At 39.3% G+C, this 19,932-nt stretch overlaps 2 protein-coding genes across 3 annotated transcripts in view; both read left to right on the top strand.

Annotated features, from left to right (window-relative positions):
- BBS4 (Bardet-Biedl syndrome 4) overlaps nt 1–19,932 on the top strand; it is a 393,503-nt gene that overhangs the window by 226,653 nt on the left and 146,918 nt on the right. The gene's annotated exons all lie outside the window — the stretch shown is intronic.
- Nucleotides 1–19,932, top strand: part of ARIH1 (ariadne RBR E3 ubiquitin protein ligase 1) — a 110,251-nt gene that overhangs the window by 26,582 nt on the left and 63,737 nt on the right. The window contains 1 exon segment of the mRNA XM_010385300.2: nt 18,642–18,709. Within this exon segment, the coding sequence (XP_010383602.2) occupies nt 18,642–18,709 (68 nt within the window).

Here is a 19,932-nt window from a genome sequence, read left to right as displayed (position 1 = left end):
GCCTTTTTATATCCTTTGCACCTTTTCATAATTTTTTTTTTTTTTTTTTTTTTTTGAGACGAAGTCTTGCTCTGTCACCCAGGCTGGAGTGCAGTAGTGTGATCTCGGCTCACTGTGACCTTTGCCTCCCAGGTTCAAGCCATTCTCCTGCCTCAGCCTCCTGAGTAGCTGGGAGGCGCATGCCACCATACTTGGCTAATTTTTGTATTTTTAGTAGAGATGGGGTTTCACCATGTTGGTCAGGCTGGCCTCGAACTTCTGATCTCAAGTGATCCACCTGCCTCGGCCTCCCAAAGTGTTGGTATGAGCCACTGTGCCCAGCTAGTAATGGTATTTAATGTATATAATTATTGTAGCTCTTTCTCCAGTCTGTTATTTGAAAGAAAAAACAGTACATGCATGTGGTAGCAAATATAAATGTTATGTCTTATAATGATTACAATTATAGCTTTAATATGTCTCTTCCTTTTGACATTATCTCTTTCCTTTTTTTCCTCCATCCTGGAGAACCCCACTTTATGCCAGCTATAGTTATATGTTATCAAAATACTTTTGTGATTATAGCCAAATCTTATTAATTTGCTTATAGCTTGATTTTTGAAGTGACACCATTGAATGCTTATTTTTATGGTTTCTAAATATCAATGACCTTCCAAGTAGTTTGTTAAGATTACTGTTACTTTTTGTTTTTAACAGGTCTCATTTCAAATGCTGTGAACCTTCCAAAGAACAGTACTCTGGTAGCAAGATGGTTAGGGTTTATTTATACTCCTTGGAGCCCTTCATTCTGCTCTTGTGATCAGGATGGCTTTCCCTCTAAGCCTCTTACATATAGCTCTCAACCATGGACTTTGCATCACTCTTCTCCTGTGTTGGAGCCTCTGATTCTTAGATACCTAACACTTTCTTAGGCTGTTACTTACTGTGGCTCTGATAATGTGCTTAATTTTCCTTCAAACTTGATTGCTAGATTGGCTAGGTTGGAAACTCTAGATTGGAATGTTTATGCAAGACATTGCCTTCTGCATTCACTGTTGGTCGATAAGACTGATAGTAGTTTGGTTGTCTTTTTTTTTTTTTTGAGATAGAGTCTGGCTCTGTTGCCAGGCTGGAGTGCAGTGGTGTGATCTCGGCTCACTGCAACCTCCGCCTCTGGTGTTCAAGCGATTCTCCTGCCTCAGCCACCCGAGTAGCTGGGACTACAGGCGTGCACCGCCATGCCCAGCTAATTTGGTATTTTTAATAGACATGGGGTTTCACTGTGTTGGCCAGGATGATCTCGATCTGTTGGCCTCGTGATCCGCCCGCCTCAGCCTCCCAAAGTGCTAGGATAGGATTACAGGTGTGAGCCACTTTATGACTTTTTTCTTTTTCTTTTTTTTTTTTTTGAGACGGAGTCTCGCTCTGTCGCCCAGGCTGGAGTGCAGTGGCGGGATCTCAGCTCACTGCAAGCTCCGCCTCCCGGGTTTACGCCATTCTCCTGCCTCAGCCTCCCGAGTAGCTGGGACTACAGGCACCCGCCACCTCGCCCGGCTAATTTTTTTTATTTTTTAGTAGAGACGGGGTTTCACCGGATTAGCCAGGTTGGTCTCGATCTCCTGACCTCGTGATCCGCCCGTCTCGGCCTCCCAAAGTGCTGGGATTACAGGCTTGAGCCACTGCGCCCGGCGACTTTTTTCTTTTAAAGATTTCAGCCTTGGCTGGACGTGGTGGCTCAAGCCTGTAATCCGAGCATTTTGGGAGGCTGAGATGGGCGGATCACGAGGTCGGGAGATCCAGACCATCCTGGCTAACACAGTGAAACCCCGTCTCTACTAAAAAATACAAAAAAAAAACTAGCCGGGCGAGGTGGCGGGCGCCTGTAGTCCCAGCTACTCGGGAGGCTGAAGCAGGAGAATGGCGTAAACCCGGGAGGTGAAGCTTGCAGTGAGCTGAGATCTGGCCACTGCACTCCAGCCTGGGTGACAGAGCGAGACTCTGTCTCAAAAAAAAAAAAAAAAAAAAAAAAAGATTTCAGCCTTTTCTGTGGCATTCTGAAGAGATGTGTAAGTGTTAATCTTCTGATCCATTGCGATGGATCTTTAGTGGACCCTTTAAACTGGAAGACTTGTGTCCTTACAAAGCTTTGGGGAATTAACTTTTATTACTGCTTTGCTAATTTCCTTCCCTCTCCTCTTCTTTTGGAATTCTTATTAGTTGAATGTTAAAAACAATGGATATAACTTAAAATAATGATAAGTTATGGAAGAAAGATTGAGGGGTGCATGTAGCAGTGCTAAATACTCATCTTTCACATCAGGAAGGTTACAGATAATATCTAAAATAGAAAAATAATAACTCCTTGAACATAAGCTTATTATTTAGGATAAAAGTAAATACTAGAAGACAGAGTTAGAAGAGTTTAAAATGGTTACCTCAGAGGATTGGATGAGTGACTGAGATATGTGACTGAGGAATGGCAAAGAAGGCTGTTAAATCTTGCAGTACCCATTAACTTTCAAAACTATTTATGCATATTAAATAAAATAATTTAAAAGTGATTTAATATAATCTCTAAGGTCTACATTTAATGATACCTTCATTCTTTAAAATACCGTCAGAAAGTTTATGTAGTTGTGTTCTTAGACCAAATATTCACTATTAGCCTTCATGGGAGGAGGTGCATACTATGTATTGCTTTGTCATGATTCGGAATTATTGAGCTGTGTATTCTGAGAATAATTGACAGAGAATGTACTGGAGATTTACATGGCCTGTAATTGCTTGGTTTTAAAACTTAAAGGATACAGGGGTATATTTTTGTCTAATTCAAGATCATTTGGATTTAAGACTTTCATTAGCTTTGAAGAAGCCTACAATGGCTTTTTTCAAAAATGGAATTTTTGTTCGAAAACACTTTTTAAGAGACAAATTTATTTAAATCCCCACTCTTTTAAAATACAATTAGAAGTATGGTTTTCAAATAATCTTACGTTATTGAACAAAATTTTATTTACTGTATATACATATGTATAGTATGGATGAGTAAGAAGCAGTGAATTGCTAATCAGAATCCCACCACTTATCAGTAAGTGCTTTGAGTTGCACGGTTTGAGAAAGTACTGGTTCAAATGCTGTTAAAAATCAAATTTTTGTATGCTGTCTCTAGATGGTTTGTTGACCACCTAGTGGTTGTGTTAAAGAAGTGGAGTTACATTGAAGTCACACAAATGTTTTGCTTGTGTGTTTGGTGGAACATTTTAGTATGTGCCACAATAGATAGGTGGAATGCTGATACTTAGGGCTTAACAGTTGGAACCCAGTAGTGAGAATGTGAACAAATAACTGAAAGGTTCCAAAACAACTTAAATCATCTCACAATTCTGAATCACCACAAAAATAATAAAGTAGCATAAGGTGGTCTATGTTTATGGTTGACATTAGCCCCATTGTGCCAGGACAGTTTGGAATTTAAGTTACCTGGTTCTTGGCCCTACCTTTAGTTTGTACCCTTTTTATCAATAATGCTTTTTTGCCCCTATAAGGAATAGCCAGTTAAGAGACTGCAACCCAAGAAAATCTTGCCTGAGTGGGGTTTCAGGTAATGATAAAAGTTTGAAAACTAGGGTGTTACATATTAGAAGCTACTTGTTCCTTGATGCAAAGTCATAGACTGCTATTTTAAGTCTTGAGTTTGTTTTTTTGATATAATATTGAATGATACCTTACCTGTTGTTTCTGTTGTTTATGTAAATATATCCTTCCATTATCTCTCCCCCACTTTGGTTTGCGGTTGAATTTTTTTGGAAAACATCAAATGATTATACATAGTGATAACATCCTTTCTTCTATTTATAGAAACATTGTATTAAACACTGATTAAACTCTTGATGTTTTCTAGAGGTGAAATCTTTATATTTGGGATGACATAGAAGGAGGTAGTTTTCCTCATAAATGTGCAAAGAACAGCAAAGCCCAGATGTGTCATTGGCTAGGCACATTTATTAACAAGTTTGGATGCATCAGGATTACATATTTAAATCAAATGCATATCTCAGCAAAATTTCAAATTGTCATGTATTTATAGGATTGCCAATAGTTAACTGAAATTTGTCATTGTTAAATTTTGCTTTAAATAATTTCCAAGAATAATGAGTGGTTGGGCACTCACTCATGACTGTAATCCTAGCACTTTGGGAGGCTGAGGCAGGCCGATTGCTTCGGCCCAAGAGTTTCAGACCAGCCAGGGCAACATGGTGAAACCCTGTCTCTACAAAAAAATTTAAAAAATTAGCCTGACATTGTGGCACGTGCCTGTAGTCTCAGCTACTTGGGAGGCTGAGGTGAGAAGATTGCTTGAGCCAGGGAGGCAGAAGTTGCAGGGAGCCAAGATCTCGCCACTGTACTCCAGCCTGAGCAACAGAGCCAGACTCTGTCTCAAAAAAAAGAGTGATGAAGGTACGACATTCCTGCTGAAGTAATCTGGGGAGCATCTTTAAGGGGGAGTTCTCTCAAGAATATTATCCTCAATATTTTTACTTTCTCTTTTACCTTCCTTCTCCTGAGATAGCTTAGAAGTAAATACTTAAAACTGGAAAGTTTGATGATTAGTGTTCAGTTGTAAATTCTTTTAAAATGCACATACTTTTAAGCCATCTAGAGATTGTGTGGATTGTCTCCCTCAGCCTCACTAAGTTCTTCTCTGTCCTAGGTAGTCTAGAAGGCCAAAAACTATTTCTCATACTATTTTGCATTTAGGGTTCTAGATATAAAATAGTTGATGACAATTAGAATGTTTATGTGGGAGATTTGAAGGGAGTTTATTTTTTCTTCGTTTTTCTGGTCTGGGTCATGAAGAAGTGAGATTTTGCCAACAGTAGCAGAAATGCAGCATAGCATTATTTATTCTCCAGCATCTTGAGTTTTCAAGAGGCTTTTGTGGTTAAGGCAGCAGCTAGACTATTTTATTGTGTACATCCGCTATCTTCCTGGGTATTTAGAGGCATTTGTGACAGTGGCAACTTCCTGATTCAAGCTTTCCAGTCTTTGGATCACAGTTATCTGCCATATCTTCTTGGATTTAATGGTTCCATTGATGGCTTCTTACAATTTCAGTTCTGTAGTATTCTGGTAGTCACTCCTGGAGACATATTTCTATGGCCCCATTCCTCCATTCTTTCCCATAACTAAGCATCCAATTCGTTTTTACTTCCCCTTTGCTCAAAATATCTAGTGGTTTCTATTCCCTCCACCAAATACTGATTGATCAAAGTCAAGAGCCTCCTTTGGTGACAACATGCTCCTCTTACATTTAGTAGATGGTACTGTAAGTGATGCAGGATTTTTCTTGACCCCTTCTTTGGACTTGTAATGGGGGTGCCCCATTTACTCTGGCCGCAGCCCTCAACTCCTTGCGGGAGGGAGCATGTGAGCAAGTGAGTGCAGGTTCTGTCTGGCTGCTTTGGGTGCTGGCAGGAGGAAGTTTCATGTGGGTCCTGTGGTGACACCCAAGTTGGGGTGTCTGCAACCCTTGAAGCCCCAGAGGGCATGTTACAATGCTATCTTAGCTCCACCGTCTGTGGACAGTGGTGTGTTATCAGCTCAGTAGGCTCCTTGCCTTGTGTGGGGTGGCAGCCCTCCACTAGTGAGGGCAAAGGGCCAGTGTGACAGTCGTTTTTGTTTGTTTGTTTGTTTGTTTGTTTAGATGGAGTTTCGCCCTTGTCGCACAGGCTGGAGTGCAATGGCACGATCTTGGCTCACTGCAACCTCCGTCTCCTGGGTTCAAGCGATTCTCCTGCCTCAGTCTCCCAGATAGCTGGGATTACAGGTGCCCGCCACCACGCCCCACTAATTTTTGTATTTTTAGTAGAGATGGGGTTTTGTCATGTTGACCAGACTGGACTCCTGACCTCAGGTTAATCTGCCTGCCTCGGCCTCCCAAAGTGCTGGGATTACAGGCGTGATTCACTGTGCCCAGCCAGACAGCCTTTTTTGGGTACCTGCACTTGGTGGGTCCCAAGCTCTTGTCTGGTGTCCAAGAAGAATGAGGTCCTGCCAGACGTTTGAAGGGTGGTGGAGGTGGAGAATTTTCTTTAGTGATGAAAATGGCTCTCAGCAGAGAGGGGAGCTAGAGAGGGGACGGGATGGGTAGGTAATCTTTCCTGAAATCCAGGGACTCTCTCCAGTCAAGCCGCTTCTCTCCTTCGTCTTTATCTGCACAGGATGAGGGGTGGGGTGGCCATCAGTAGTTTTGGAAAAGGCAACATTTGATTGGTAGAAAGACATTATTCGGAAAGAACCAATTGGGAGAGAATCAGCAGACAGAAGTTCTCACTTTGGGCCATGGGTTTCAGGCTTTTTGGTTCGAAGTTGGGGTGTCACTGGGGACCTGCCCCTGTCTGCCTAGAATGTCTCTGCTTCCTGCCTCTGTCTTGAACTTCAGATATATAAAGAAGTTATTCTATGATGTCATTGAGTAAGCATTAATTATATTGACCCTTTTAGTGACTCTAAATATAAAGCCCTCAAGAAACCTATACCTTTAAAGGGAAGAAAAACTATACCTGAATTACACATGATAATTTCTTAGAAGGCATCAAGTTTTTAATCATATCTGAGGAGAATTTGGAAATGAAACCATTTACAGTTGCAATTTAACCAACTCTCAAGAGCATTACTTTCTGTAGCTTATATCAGTGCTCCTCAAACTTTAACATGCATACAGATCATCTCTCGAACACTTGAGGGGTCTGTTTGAAGTGAAGATTCAGTAGATGGTGGTTGGGACCTAGGATTCTACATTTCTAACAAACTCAGGTGATTGTAATTTTGTGAACCACACTTTGAGTAGCAAAGCCTATAGTGTTTATAGTTATCATAAATAAAGGTAATAGTTTAAATTTCTATTTATATGAACTTTCTATTTGAATATTACTATATCATAGAAATTTACTTTTTTAACACAAAAATGGAATATTGTGCACTACTCAGTGGCTTGTTTTTTTTTCCACTCAGTGGCATCTCATGAATAACCTTCCATGGCAGTGCATACAGCTCAGTTTAATTTTTTAATGGCTGCATAATATTTCAAGTATGAATATAGCATAATTTATAGGCAGTCTTCTCTTGAAAAAATGTATAAATGGGAAAATGCTTTCCCAAATAATGTGAATGTGAAAATTCTTATACTTCTATATTTGGTATTTCTGTTGAGTAGGTTCCTAGGATGGGTATTTCTAGGTCCTGGTTCATGGGCGTTTAAAATTTTGATCTTCTGCCAAACTACCCTCAGAAAAGGTTTGACCAGATTTGCCATCTCACCAACAAATTATGACCTATTTCTCTTACCTTTGTCACTGGATAATGTCTTTTTTTTTTTTTTTTTTTTTTTTTTTTTACCCTGAGACGGGGTCTTGCTCTGTTGTCCAGAGCTGGAGTGCAATGGCATGATCTTTGCTCACTGCACCTTCCACCTCCCTAATTCAAGTAGTTCTCCTTCCTCAGCCTCCCGAGTAGCTGGGATTACAGCCTCACGCCACCATGCTGGGTCATTTTTGTGTTTTTAGTAGAGATGGGGTTTCACCATATTGGCCAGGCTGGTCTTGAACTCCTGACCTCATGATCCGCCCTTCTTGGCCTTCCAAAGTACTGGTATTACAGGTGTGAGCCACCGTGCCCAGCCGATACTATCAGTTTTTAAGAATTTAGTCATTGTGGAAGATTTAAAGCATTCATTGTATTAAGGAAATTGGATATTTTCGTGTTTTTCAACCAATTGTAATATGCAAATTGATGCGCTGTCCATTTTTGTTGGATTATTTTCTTTTATGGGTGGGTATGCTTGCTTATTTTTGTTGTAGAGTTTATAAATATTCCTTAGAATACAGATGTTTTTATACTTTGTGCCTTTTGAGTTTCTAATATTGTTTAAAAAGTATTAAAAAATAATGTTTAAATTTTGGACCCATAAGCAGCTCATTTGAGGAACTTGTAGATTTTATGAAAACATGAGCCCATGCTTCTGTAGTAAAATCTTAAAACTGAGTTTTAAGGTGGTACCTCTAACCTATTTAATTCTCTTTCAGATCAAATTCTGAAATAATAAAAAGGTGGGTTTTGGAGGTGTTCTGTGTATGTAAACTGGAATAAAAAAAGTTTTTTTTTTTTTTAACTTGGCTTTATCCTAAAATAAGAAGGTTGTCTCTTGAGATTTTTGGAAAAGTAGTTGCCTCCCACTCTGCTAAATATAGGAATGTCATTCAGCAATTTGGTTGTGATTCTGTATGTATGTATGTATGTATGTACGTATGTATGTATTTTTTGAAATGAAGTCTTGCTCTGTCACCCAGGCTGGAGTGCAGTGGCATGATGTCAGCACACTGCAACCTCTGCCTCCTGGGTTCAAGTGTTTCTCTTGCCTTAGCCTCCCAAGTAGCTGGGACTACAGGCGCACACCACCATGCCTGGCTAATATTTGCATATTTGTGGTAGAGATGGGGTTTTGCCATGTTGGCCAGGCTGGTCTCAAACTCTGACCTCAAGTGATCCACTTGCCTTGGCCTCCCAAAGTGCTGGGATTACAGGCGTGAGCCACCATGCCTGCCTTTGGTTGTGATTCTACCTGGAGAGTTTGTCACACTCTTGAATGTGGTCCTGTTTGCACACATGTGTGCATCCAGATTGTGGTTCTCCACCTTGACTGCTTATTGGAATCTCTTGGGAGTTTTTGAAAATGGTAATGCCCAGGTCTCCCCCTCAGCCTTTGTCCTCACTCCTCCCATATTCTGATATATTTGGCCTGGAGTGTGTGGCTTGTTTAAAAGCTTCCTAGATGGCTGTGCATAGTGGCTCATTCTATAATCCCAGTGCTTTGGGAGGCTGAAGCTGGAGGATTGCTTGAGCCCAGGAATTTGAGATCAGCCTGGGCAACACAGCAAGATCCTGTCTTTAAATAAAAATAAATAAATAAATAAATAACAAGAGCTTCTTGTGTGCTACTAAAATTGATTCTTATGTGCTACTAAAATTTGAAAACCACTTGATCAAAGGATAGGGGATGATGGTGCAATTGATGTTAAAGCTTTAGCTGGGACAGTTGACATAATCAGACTTACTAATCAACTTTTTCAAAATGCAAAACTTCAAAGTAAATACAGCTGCTCTGAGCCTGGAATGTTATTTTCTTCAGATTACTAAAATACTATACTGCCACATTCATCTACAGATGTACTTTTTTATAGCTTCTGTAGCGGGAAATTGTTTAGAGCAGTAGTTCCCAGTTCTGGCTGCATGTTAGGATCATCTGGGGACCTTAAGATAAAAATGTTGGATGAAAATATATATACTCATATTCTACCCCTGACAGTTGAATCAGAATTGCTGGGGGCAAAGCCCAATTAATGTTATTTGTAAAGTTCCTCAGGAGATTCTTATATGTAACCAGAATGGACAGGGTAGGTGGTACTGATTTAGAGTTATAACTAGACAAGATATAAGGTTTTAGATTGTTTTATTGTCCTAAAAGTTAAAATGTACTGCTGCTAGTAATAGTACTAGTTTTCTGATTATAGTGATTTTACCCAAACTGCTGTTTGGTTTGTTTATATCCTCTAAAAAGGATGAAGAGTTCTTTATTTCAGCCAAGAACTTGAATTGGCTTTTCACTAAACTATCAGTTTTGGTGGCACACCGAAGTGAATTTCTCTCCTTTGACAAGTCCTTGCAGTGAGTGGTGCTATAATCACAAATTAAAAAATAATCTTTCCATATATTCAAATCCTACTAACCTATTTTATCTTGGACCAAGACACTTAACCTCTGTAACCTCATCTGTAAAATGTAACTCATATCTAACTTGCATAAAATATTGATGTGAGGATTAAATGAACCATATCTAAAGTATCTGGCATTGTGCTTGGCACTAAGTAATTTCAAATCTGTGTTCTCCTGTTCAGCATTCCCTTTTACTTTCATTGTTCTTTTTTTTTTTTTTTTTTTTTGAGACGGAGTCTCTGTCTCCCAGGCTGGAGTGTAGTGGTGCGATCTTGGCTAACTGCAACCTCGGCATCCCGGGTTCAAGGAATTCTGCTGTCTCAGCCTCCCGAGTAGCTGGGACTACAGGCACACGCCGCCATACCTGGCTAATTTTTGTATTTTTAGTAGAGATGAGGTTTCACCATATTGGTCAGGCTGGTCTCAAACTTCTGACTTTAGGTGATCCACCCGCCTCGGCCTCCCAAAGTGCTGGGATTACAGATGTGAGCCACTGTGCTTGGCCTCCCCACTCCCTGCTCTTTTTTTTTTTTTTTGAGACTGAGTCTTGCTCTGTCGCCCAGGTTGGAGTGCAGTGGCCTGATCTCAGCTCACTGCAACCTCCGCTTCCCAGGTTCAGGTGATTCTCATGCCTCAACCTCCCAAGTGGCTGGGACCACAGGCGTGGATCCCCACTCCCGGCTAATGTTTGTATTTTTAGTAGAGACAAGGTTTCATCATGTTGGTCAGCCTTCAAGTGATCACCTGCCTTGGCCTCCCAAAGTGCTGGGATTACAGGTATGAGCTACCACCCCTGGCCCACGTTGTTCTTTTTAAAAGAACTTCACTACAGGTGCTCCAATGCAGGCTAGATTACTTTTATAGTTGAATACTTTATGTTTTAACTTTCATACAATAGAATTTACACTGGAGCATACAGTTCTCTGAGTTTTGATAAATGCCTCAAGTTGTATAAGCACCACAATAGTTAATGTACAGAACAGTTTTCCCTCACCATCACCCCTCAGATTTCTTTCTACCCCATTGTTTAGTCAGACCCTCCCCAACCCTTAATACTTGGCAGCTCTGGATTTGTATCCTATCCTTACTTATTTCTATTTATTTTCACTCATTCATTTAAGACAGGGTCTTTCGCCCAGGCTGAAATGCAGTGATGCGATCATAGGTCACTACAGCCTTGTGCTCCTGGGCTCAAGGGATCCTGTTCACCTCAGTCTCTAGAGTAGCTGGGTCATCATGCCTGGATCATTTAAAAAAAATTTTAGTAGAGGTCTTGCTTTGTTGCCCAGGCTAGTCTGAAACTCTTCAGCTCAAGCAGTCCTCCTGCCTTGGCCTCCCAAAGTGTTGGGATTACAGGTGTGACACCAATCCCCCACCCCAGCCCCACCTTTTTTTTTTTTTTTTTTTTTAAAGAGAGATGAGGCCTCACTATGTTGTTCAGGCTAGAGCGCAGTGACTTTTCACAGATGGGATCCTAGCACACTACATCTTTGAACTCCTTAGCTCAAGTGATCCTCCTGCCTCAGCCTCCCGAGTAGATGGGACTACAGGAATCTCCCACCTCTTCTGGCCTGAGCCCTGTAATTTTGCTTTTTCCACTGTGTCATTTAAATGGAATCGTAAATCCACTTTTAAAATGGGCTTTTATTTTCTTATTGTTAGGTTTTTAGATTTTTAAAAAATTATTCTAGGTACAAATTTTTCATCAGAAATGTAATTTGCAGATACCTTCTAGTCTGTGGTATATCTTGTATTCTCTTAACAGTATCTTTTACTTTTGATGGATTTCAGTGTATCCGTTTTCTCTTAGGGATTGTGCTTTTGATGTATGTATGAACTATTTGTGTAACTCAAGGTCACAAACATTTTCTCTGTTTTATAGTCTGATTTACATTTGGGTCTGATCCGTTAATAATTTTGTATTAAATGTGAGCTAAAGTACATTTTAAAAGTATGTACATCTTAATTATTCCAGTACTACCCAGCACTTTGGGAGGCTGATGGGGACAGATCACGAGGTCAGGAGATCGAGACCATCCTGGCTAACATGGTGAAACCCCATCTCTACTAGAAAAAATAAAAAAAATTAGCTGGACGTGATGGCCGGCGCCTGTGGTCCCAGCTACTCCAGAGGCTGAGGCAGGAGAATGGCATGAACCCGGGAGGCGGAGCTTACAGTGAGCCGAAATTGCGTCCCTACACTCCAGCCTGGGCTACAGAGCAAGACTTTGTCTCAAAGGAAAAAAAAAAAATTAGCCGGGTGTGGTAGTTCCAGCTACTAGGGAGGCTGAGGCAGCAGAATGATGTGAACCCGGGAGGCAGAGCTTGCAGTGAGCCGAGTTCGCGCCACTGCACTCCAACCTGGCTGACAGAGTGAGACTCCAACTCAAAAAAAAAAAAAAAAAAAAAAGACCTTTTCTCTGTTGAATTGTTTTATCACTTTTGTAAAAGATCAGTTTTGCTCTATTTATATGGGTCTCCATTCCATTCTTTTGATCTGTATATCTTTTTGCCAATACTGTAACCTCATAGTTATGTTTTGAAATCAGGTGTTCCGTTTTACAATTTTTCAAAATTTTCAAATTTGGCTATTCTAGTTTCCTTGGTATTCCATATAAAATTTAGAATCACTTTGATATTTATCAAAAAATATTTGGAGTTTGATTGGCATTGAGTAGAATCTATAGGTCAGTTTGGGAAGACTTAACATTTTAACTATGTTGTTTTCCAATCGGATGACATGTCTCTCCATTATTTAAGTCTTACTAAAATTTCTTTCATCAGTATTTTGCAGTTTTCAGTGTACACGTTCTTCACACACTAAATTTATACCTACGTATTTGAGGTTTTGGTGCTGTTGTAAGTGGCACTTTGAATTTTTTTGATCTTCAGTTATTCATTGCTAGTATGTAAAAATATAGCTGATCTTTTCTTTCTTTCTTTTTTTTTTTGAGATGGAGTTTCGCTCTTGTTGCCCAGGCTGGAGTGCACTGGCGCCACCTCGGCTCACTGTAACCTCCGCCTCCTGGGTTCAAGTGATTCTCCTGCCTCAGCCTCCCGAGTAGCTGGGATTACAGGCGTCCACCACCACGCCCAGCTAATTATTTGTATTTTTAGAAGAAATGCAGTTTCATCATGTTGGCCAGGCTGGTCTTGAACTCCTGAGCTCAGGTGATCCACACACCTTGTCCTCTCTAAGTGCTAGGATTACAGGCATGAACCACCGTGCCTGGCCCAGCTAATCTTTTTATATTGGCCTTGGACTTTGCTAAACTCATTTCTTCTAGGAATTTTTTGTACATTAATGGGATTTTCTGCATAGCCACATACATACTTATCTGACTAGAAACAGCTTTTTTCCTTTCTTATTTCTTTTATTTCTTCTTGCCATATTGTATTTGTAAGACTCCAGTACAGAGTTGACTAAGGGTGACTCGGCACCTGGCCTAGAAGTGCCTCTTCTATTCCTAGTTTGCTGAGAGATTTTTATGATAGTGGATGTTGAATTTTGTCAAATGCTTTATATGCTGTCCTATGACTTTTCTTCATTAGGCTTTTAGTGTGGTAATTAAACTGAAGTTTGAATGTTTAAAATTATCCCTGCAATCCTGGGATGAACCCCACTTGGTTGTAGTGTAATTATCCTTTTTATATATTGCTAGATTGCATTTCCTAATAGTTTGCTGAGGATTTTTACATCTTTTTTCATACAGTAATTTTCTTGAAATGTCTCTTTTGGATTTTGATATCAGTGTGATCTTATAGGAATTGGGAAGTGGTCCCTCTTCTGGTTTTTGAAAGAGTTGTATAGAGTTTGTTTTTTCTTCCTTGAATGATTAGTGGAATTTACCAGTGCTACCATTTTTAGTCCATGAGTTTTCTTTGTTAAAGAGAGTTAATTACATATTCAGTTTGCTTAATCAGTAATAGGAGCATTTGTGTTACCTCTTGTTTAGTGAGGTTTAGTAGTTTGTGTCTTTGAGAAGTTGGCCTGTTTTATTGAATTGATGAATTTAATGGGCAAAGAGTTTGTAGTATTTGCTTATCATCCTAGGTAGAGTTTTATTAGTTTCATTGATCTTTAGTACTAGCTTTTGGTTTTGTTTCTCGTTGTGGGTTTTTTTTTTTTCATTGACTTCTCTTTATTCCCTTTCTTCTGCTTACTTTGTGTTTTTCTTTTTCTTCCTGAAGTGTTTGAGATCTTTCTGATTTTCTTATATAAGCATTTAATGTGATAAATTTTCTTCTAAACACTGTTATGTCCCACAACTTTGATATATTGTATTTTCATTTTTGTCTAGTTTGACATATTTTCTAATTTTCTTTGAGATTTCCTCTTTCAAGCTTGGATTTAACAAAAGATGGTTTAATTTGAAAGTAGGCTGTCTACATAGTATTCAGTGGATTACTGAGAGAGGAGTGTTGAAATCTCTTAAGTATAATTGTGGAATCATCTATTTGATTTCTATTACTTTTTCCTTTATTTTGAAGTTATTACTGCTAATTTTCCTTGTTCTGGAGTTTGCTTTGCCTGATAGAAATATAGCCACTGTAGCCTTCATGTGATTAGTGTTTGCATGATACGTCTTTTCCCATCTTTTTACTTTTAATCTGTATATATCAATCCTTACATTGAAAACTGAGCTGTTATGGACAGCATATAGTTTTGCCCTTTTTTAAAAAAAAATCTGAGTGGTTGCCCTGCCTTTTAAATGGTTTGTTTTGAACATTTACACTTGATGTAATTATTTACATGGTTAGATTTAGGCCTTTGAAAATTACTTTTCTCTTTGTTCCTCCTCTTCTGCCTTTTGGATTATTTGAAAATTTTTAAATATTCTGCTTACACCCATATCATTTCCCTTCCACCCAAAGAATTTCTTACAACTTTTCTTTTAGAGCAGGTTTCAATCTCTCTCTCTCTCTCTCTCTCTCTCTCTCTCTCTCTCTCTCTCTCTCTCTCTCTCGTCTCTGTGTCTCTCTCATCTCTGTGTCTCTCTGTCTGTCTCTAAGACAGAGTCTTGCCTTGTTGCTCAGGCTGGAGTGCAGTGGTGTGATCACAGCTCATTGCAGCCTCAACCTCCCAGGTTCAAATGATCCTCCCGCCTCAGCCTCCTCAGCTAGTGGGACTACAGGCGTATGCCACCACACCCAGCTAATTTTTTGTAGTTTTTGTAGAGACAGGATCTTACCATGTTGCTCAGGCTGGTCTCAAACTCCTGGGCTCAAGTGATCCTCCTGCCTCAGTGTCCCAAAGCACTGAAATTAGAGGCGTGAGCCACTGCACCTAACCTGTTTTTGGCTTTTTTGTCTGATAATGTCTTTGTCTTCATTTGTGAACTATACTTTTAGTGAATATGGAATTCTAGCTTGATACCTTTTGATATCCTATAGGCCTTGAGAGATTGTTCATTTTTTAAAAAATATTTCTTCTCTCTTTTGTTAAGATTGGATAATTTCTGTTGCCATGTCTTCAAGTTCACTGACTCTTCTGTCATCTTCTTTCTGATAGTGAGCCAGTCCAGTGAGTTCTGAAATTTCCATTTTTTAAAAAAATGGTAAACTCTTTCGTTTTTGAGAATTTCAGACCGGGCTTTGTGGCTTATACCTGTAATCCCAGCACTTTGGGAGGCCAAGGTGGAAGGATCATTTGAGTCTGGGAGTTCGAGACCAGCTTGGGCAACATAGCAAAACCCTGTCTACTAAAAGACAAAATACTAGCTGGGCATGGTGGCGCTTGCCTGTAGTTCACCTGCTCAGGAGGCTGAGTTGGTAGAATCACCTGAACCAAGAGGTTGAGGCTGCAGTGAGCTGAGATTGCACCAGTGCACTCCATCCTGGACAACAAAGCAAGACCTTGTCTCAAAAAAAAAAAAAAAAAAAGAATTTTGGCCAGGCACAATGGCTCATGCTTGTAATTCCAGCACTTTGGGAGGCCAAGGTGGGTGGATCATTTGAGGTCAGGAGTTTGAGACCAGTAGAGGGGGTTTCACCCTCTACTAAAAATAAAAAAGTAATTAGCTAGGCGTGGTGGTATGCACCTGTAATCCTGGCCACTAGGGAGGCTGAGGGAGGAGAATTGCTTGAACCGAGGAGGCGGAGGGTGCAGCGCGCACCACTGCATTCCAGCCTGAGACAGAACAAGACTCCATCAAAAAAACAACAGAAAAGATAATTTCATATTTGTTTTAAGGTGTTCATCTTTTACCTAATGGATCATGGTTTTAATAACTGCTGGTCTGTAATCCCAGCACTTTGGGAGGCCGAGGCGGGCAGATCACCTGAGGTCAGGAGTTCAAGACCAGCCTGACCAACATGGAGAAACCCTATCTCTACTAAAAATACAAAAAATTTAGCCAGGAGTGGTGGCACATGCCTGTAATTCCAGCTACTTGGGAGGCTGAGGCAGGAGAACTGCTTGAACCCGGGAGGCGGAGGTTGTGGGAGCCAGGATTGTGCCATTGCGCTCCAGCCTGGTCAACAAGAGCAAAACTCCATCTCGAAAAATAAAAAATAAAAATAAAGTAACTGCTTTAAAAGTCTCTGATAATTGTGATATATGGGTCATCTAGATAGAAGTCAGCATCTGTTGATTACCTTCTGCTTTAAGAATTGGTCAGTTTTTTGTTTTTGTATTTGCTGTGTTTGGTAGTTTATATTCTATCCCAGATATTTTGAATATTGTGAGATTCTGAGTCCTGTTGAAATGCTGTAGAGAAAGTTGAAGATTTGTTTGTTTTAGTAGACAAATCAACGTAGTTTATACCTGCAAATTCTTTCTTATCTTATATAGGCAGTGGTTCCATTATCGGTTCAGTTTTCAAAGTCTTTGCCATGTTGTTTGCATTTGCCCCTCCCATTCCCACTTTGGTTGATCTAGCATTTGAGCAGTGATTTATATCCTAGTTCTATTGTGAAAGCCTACCTTACACTTCTTTGGATCTGTTCCGCGTATATATAGATAGCTTGCAGCTGGGCCCACAGACTTAGGGATCTACTTTTCTGTCTCTTATCATCAGTGATTTCACCCATATTCTTCAGCTCCCAGGGGCCTTCTTTATTCCCCTAGCCGGAAGCATGGAATTATAGTTTGTGTCTCCTACCTGTCATGCCTCACATGGCATTGAGCACATTTAGGGAGCCTTTGCCCTAACCGTATTAAATAAAAGTATGGTGGTGGAAACTAGGAATCTGTTTTAACAAAACTTACCATAGTTACTTTTGATAAACCAATAACAGATTTGGGAACTTGTGGATAGAACCAATATTTGGCACTAGCAACATCAAGTTATACTCCCTCCCCTCTCTTTTTTCCCTTTTTGCAAGTTGAGGCTCTTAACAATTCCTGAAATATTTTACCCCAAACACCCTATCTAGTGGTAGAAAATATAGTGTACTGGATGCCACAAAGTTGTAGTCATGCAATTTTAGTTAATGACAGGAGACTTAAGTCTCTCGATTGATGGATTATTGCTCTTATTTTACATATAGCTAAATCTTAATTAGTGACTTTATTTCACTTGTAGGCAAATCCTCTTGTTAAAACTTACTGAACTCAGTTCTTTTAAAAAAAAGTTTTAGATCACATTTCTAAGAAAGCTGGAGATGACAGTGTCTCTGTGTTCTCTACAAATATATGTATAACTTAGGATCAGTTAAAATATTTCTTTTCACATCTTAACTTATAGATGGGTGGCTTCTATCTGCAGTGCTCTGTTAAAGATAGATTCTTAGGGGAGTGTGAATCCAAAGAAGTAAGGAGTACCTAGATAGATTAGCAAAGTGTACTAAGGTGAGTAAGTGAGTATCCGTATCTTTGGCTTTTGGAGAGGAGTATGCATGTGTGTAAATTTTTCTGTAACAAATGGTACTGTTGAAAACAATTGACATACATTTCTTTCATGGCACTATTTTTATACTAGTTTACTTTAAATCTGTAGCTAACTATGGCCCGCCTGTGGTGAAGTAAAGTGGTTTTAGTCCACAGAGATCTTTTTTGAAAGATTATTTGATGTAGTAAAATTATATATGAGACACAAATAAGCAGACCCGTGTTTGGGTCCCCTTCTGCTATTGTAACTAGCTCTCGTATCTTTGAGTCAGGCCTTGCTGATTTCTTAGGCCCCATTGCATTTTGAGTTAAAATTTGTACACAAATAGTAAGCTCCCTAGTTTTATGGGAAATGGGTATATCTGTGACAGCATTGAATGATAAGGCAGTAAACTTTGGTTGTTTTATTTCATAGTGGTAACTTTTCCTTCTTGAAATAGCAGCCTAAAAGTTTACCTTGTAAACTACTATGTGGTGCAGTATTTTTAAATTTTGCTTAAATATCTGTGAAGTATCCTTCTAACTTAAAAGTGATTTGAACGCATTTGAACTATTCAGTGCATAAGGTATTAAATGATTTTTTTTTTTTTTTAAGAGACTGGGTCTAACTGTGTTGCCCAGGCTGGACTTGAACTCTGGGGCCTGAGATCCTCCTGCCTCAGCCTCCCAAGTGGCTAGGACTATAGGCGCATGCGATCGTGTCTGAGTGTTGGAAATTTTCTTTTAAAAATTTTCGTGATTACATTTAGTGTGCTGATGTGGCGGTTTGTTGAAATTATTTTTTTTTTGCGATTAAGACAGCGCCTAACTTACTTTCTGTTTAATTTCTTTTTGGCTTACTTTGAATCCTAAAGAAACGTGACATAGTAGTGTGGCAGACTGTGTTTTAATAGTCTTGATCTTATCATTAATATATATTTCCTTAGAGGAATAAAGAAATACCCTAGGGATGGAAATTTGGGTAGAGTATTATGGAAATTTAACTTCAACCTAGGAGTTCACTAAATGTCAATGGAAGTGTTACTACCTTAAAATGACTTTTTTTCCCCTCCTTCTTTAGAATCCAGCAACTATCACAAGAATACTCCTTAGCCACTTCAATTGGGATAAAGAGAAGCTAATGGAAAGGTAAGGAACTATGTTGTTGGCTTTGTGCTTAGAAATAACACAGAAAGCCTGTTGAACCGAATTTATAAGAGTCAAGTAAGGGAATTGATTAACGTGTGCGACTAGTGACTGCTTTAATTTCTTGTATTCCCCTTTTGTAAAGTTTGCAGTAAATTTAATGTTAGGGAATCCAGGCTTAATATTTCTTTTTATTTGGGAGTATGTGTGTTTGGGGGTGGTGCTTCAGTATCTTCTGCATATATCTTCTTGGGTACCAAGAACTAAAAGCAGGTAGAGAAAAAAAGCACCTGATAACATTCTTGGAGTACATGAATAAGATCCTCCTTTAATTACTTAAAAAGATTTCTTGCTCAGCTGGGCGTGGTAGTTCACGCCTGTAATCCCAGCCTTTGGGGGTCTGAGGAGGGCGGATAATGAGGTCAAGAGATTGAGACCACCCTGGCCAACATGCTGAAACCCGTCTCTACTAAAAATACAAAAATTAGCTGGATGTGGTGGTGTGTGCCTGTAGTTCCAGCTACTCAGGAGGGTGAAGCAGGAGAATCACTTGAACCTGGGAGGCAGAGGTTGTAGTGAGCAGAGATCGCGCTGCTATACTCCAGCCTGGCAACAGAGCGAGACTCCATCTCAAAAAAAAAAAAAAAAAAGAAAAGAAAAACCTATGTCAGGCACATTAGTAACATTTATTCAGTAGAAACAAAATTGAAAAGTTGCTTAGGCTTTTCGGGCCACCAGACCAGGTCCTTGGACTAGTTCTCTGGTTTTGGGGCAGGATTCTGTTCCATTGGGTTTTAAAAAATTCTTTCTGAAAATCTTTATAGTTCTAAAAGAGAAGAAATTGGACTGGAGAATGACTGTATTAATGTCATTCTTAATCTTGTTCTACTCTTTAGATTGGAAATTTGGGACACTTGTTAATGGTGGTAGGTTGACAACTTATATTTATTTCATTATCAATTCTAAATTTAATAAAATATTAAAACTAGTTGTTGGGAACTGAGAACCTATATATTATATAAATAAATGGAAAGTATTTCTCATTTGATTTTCAAATTCAGAGAGTACTTTATAAAACATATTAAATAATACCCCATTTCATACACCTTGCATCTATTAAATTACATTGTAAATAATCTATTATTACTATTAAATTACAATTTAATAGTGACAATAATAACTATCAATTTTTGAGCCCTCTATCAAGCATTTTATTTTATCCTCCT

Source organism: Rhinopithecus roxellana, chromosome 5, assembly GCF_007565055.1.
Source record: "Rhinopithecus roxellana isolate Shanxi Qingling chromosome 5, ASM756505v1, whole genome shotgun sequence".
NCBI lineage: Eukaryota > Metazoa > Chordata > Mammalia > Primates > Cercopithecidae > Rhinopithecus > Rhinopithecus roxellana.
This window is presented reverse-complemented; position numbering and strand designations above follow the sequence as displayed.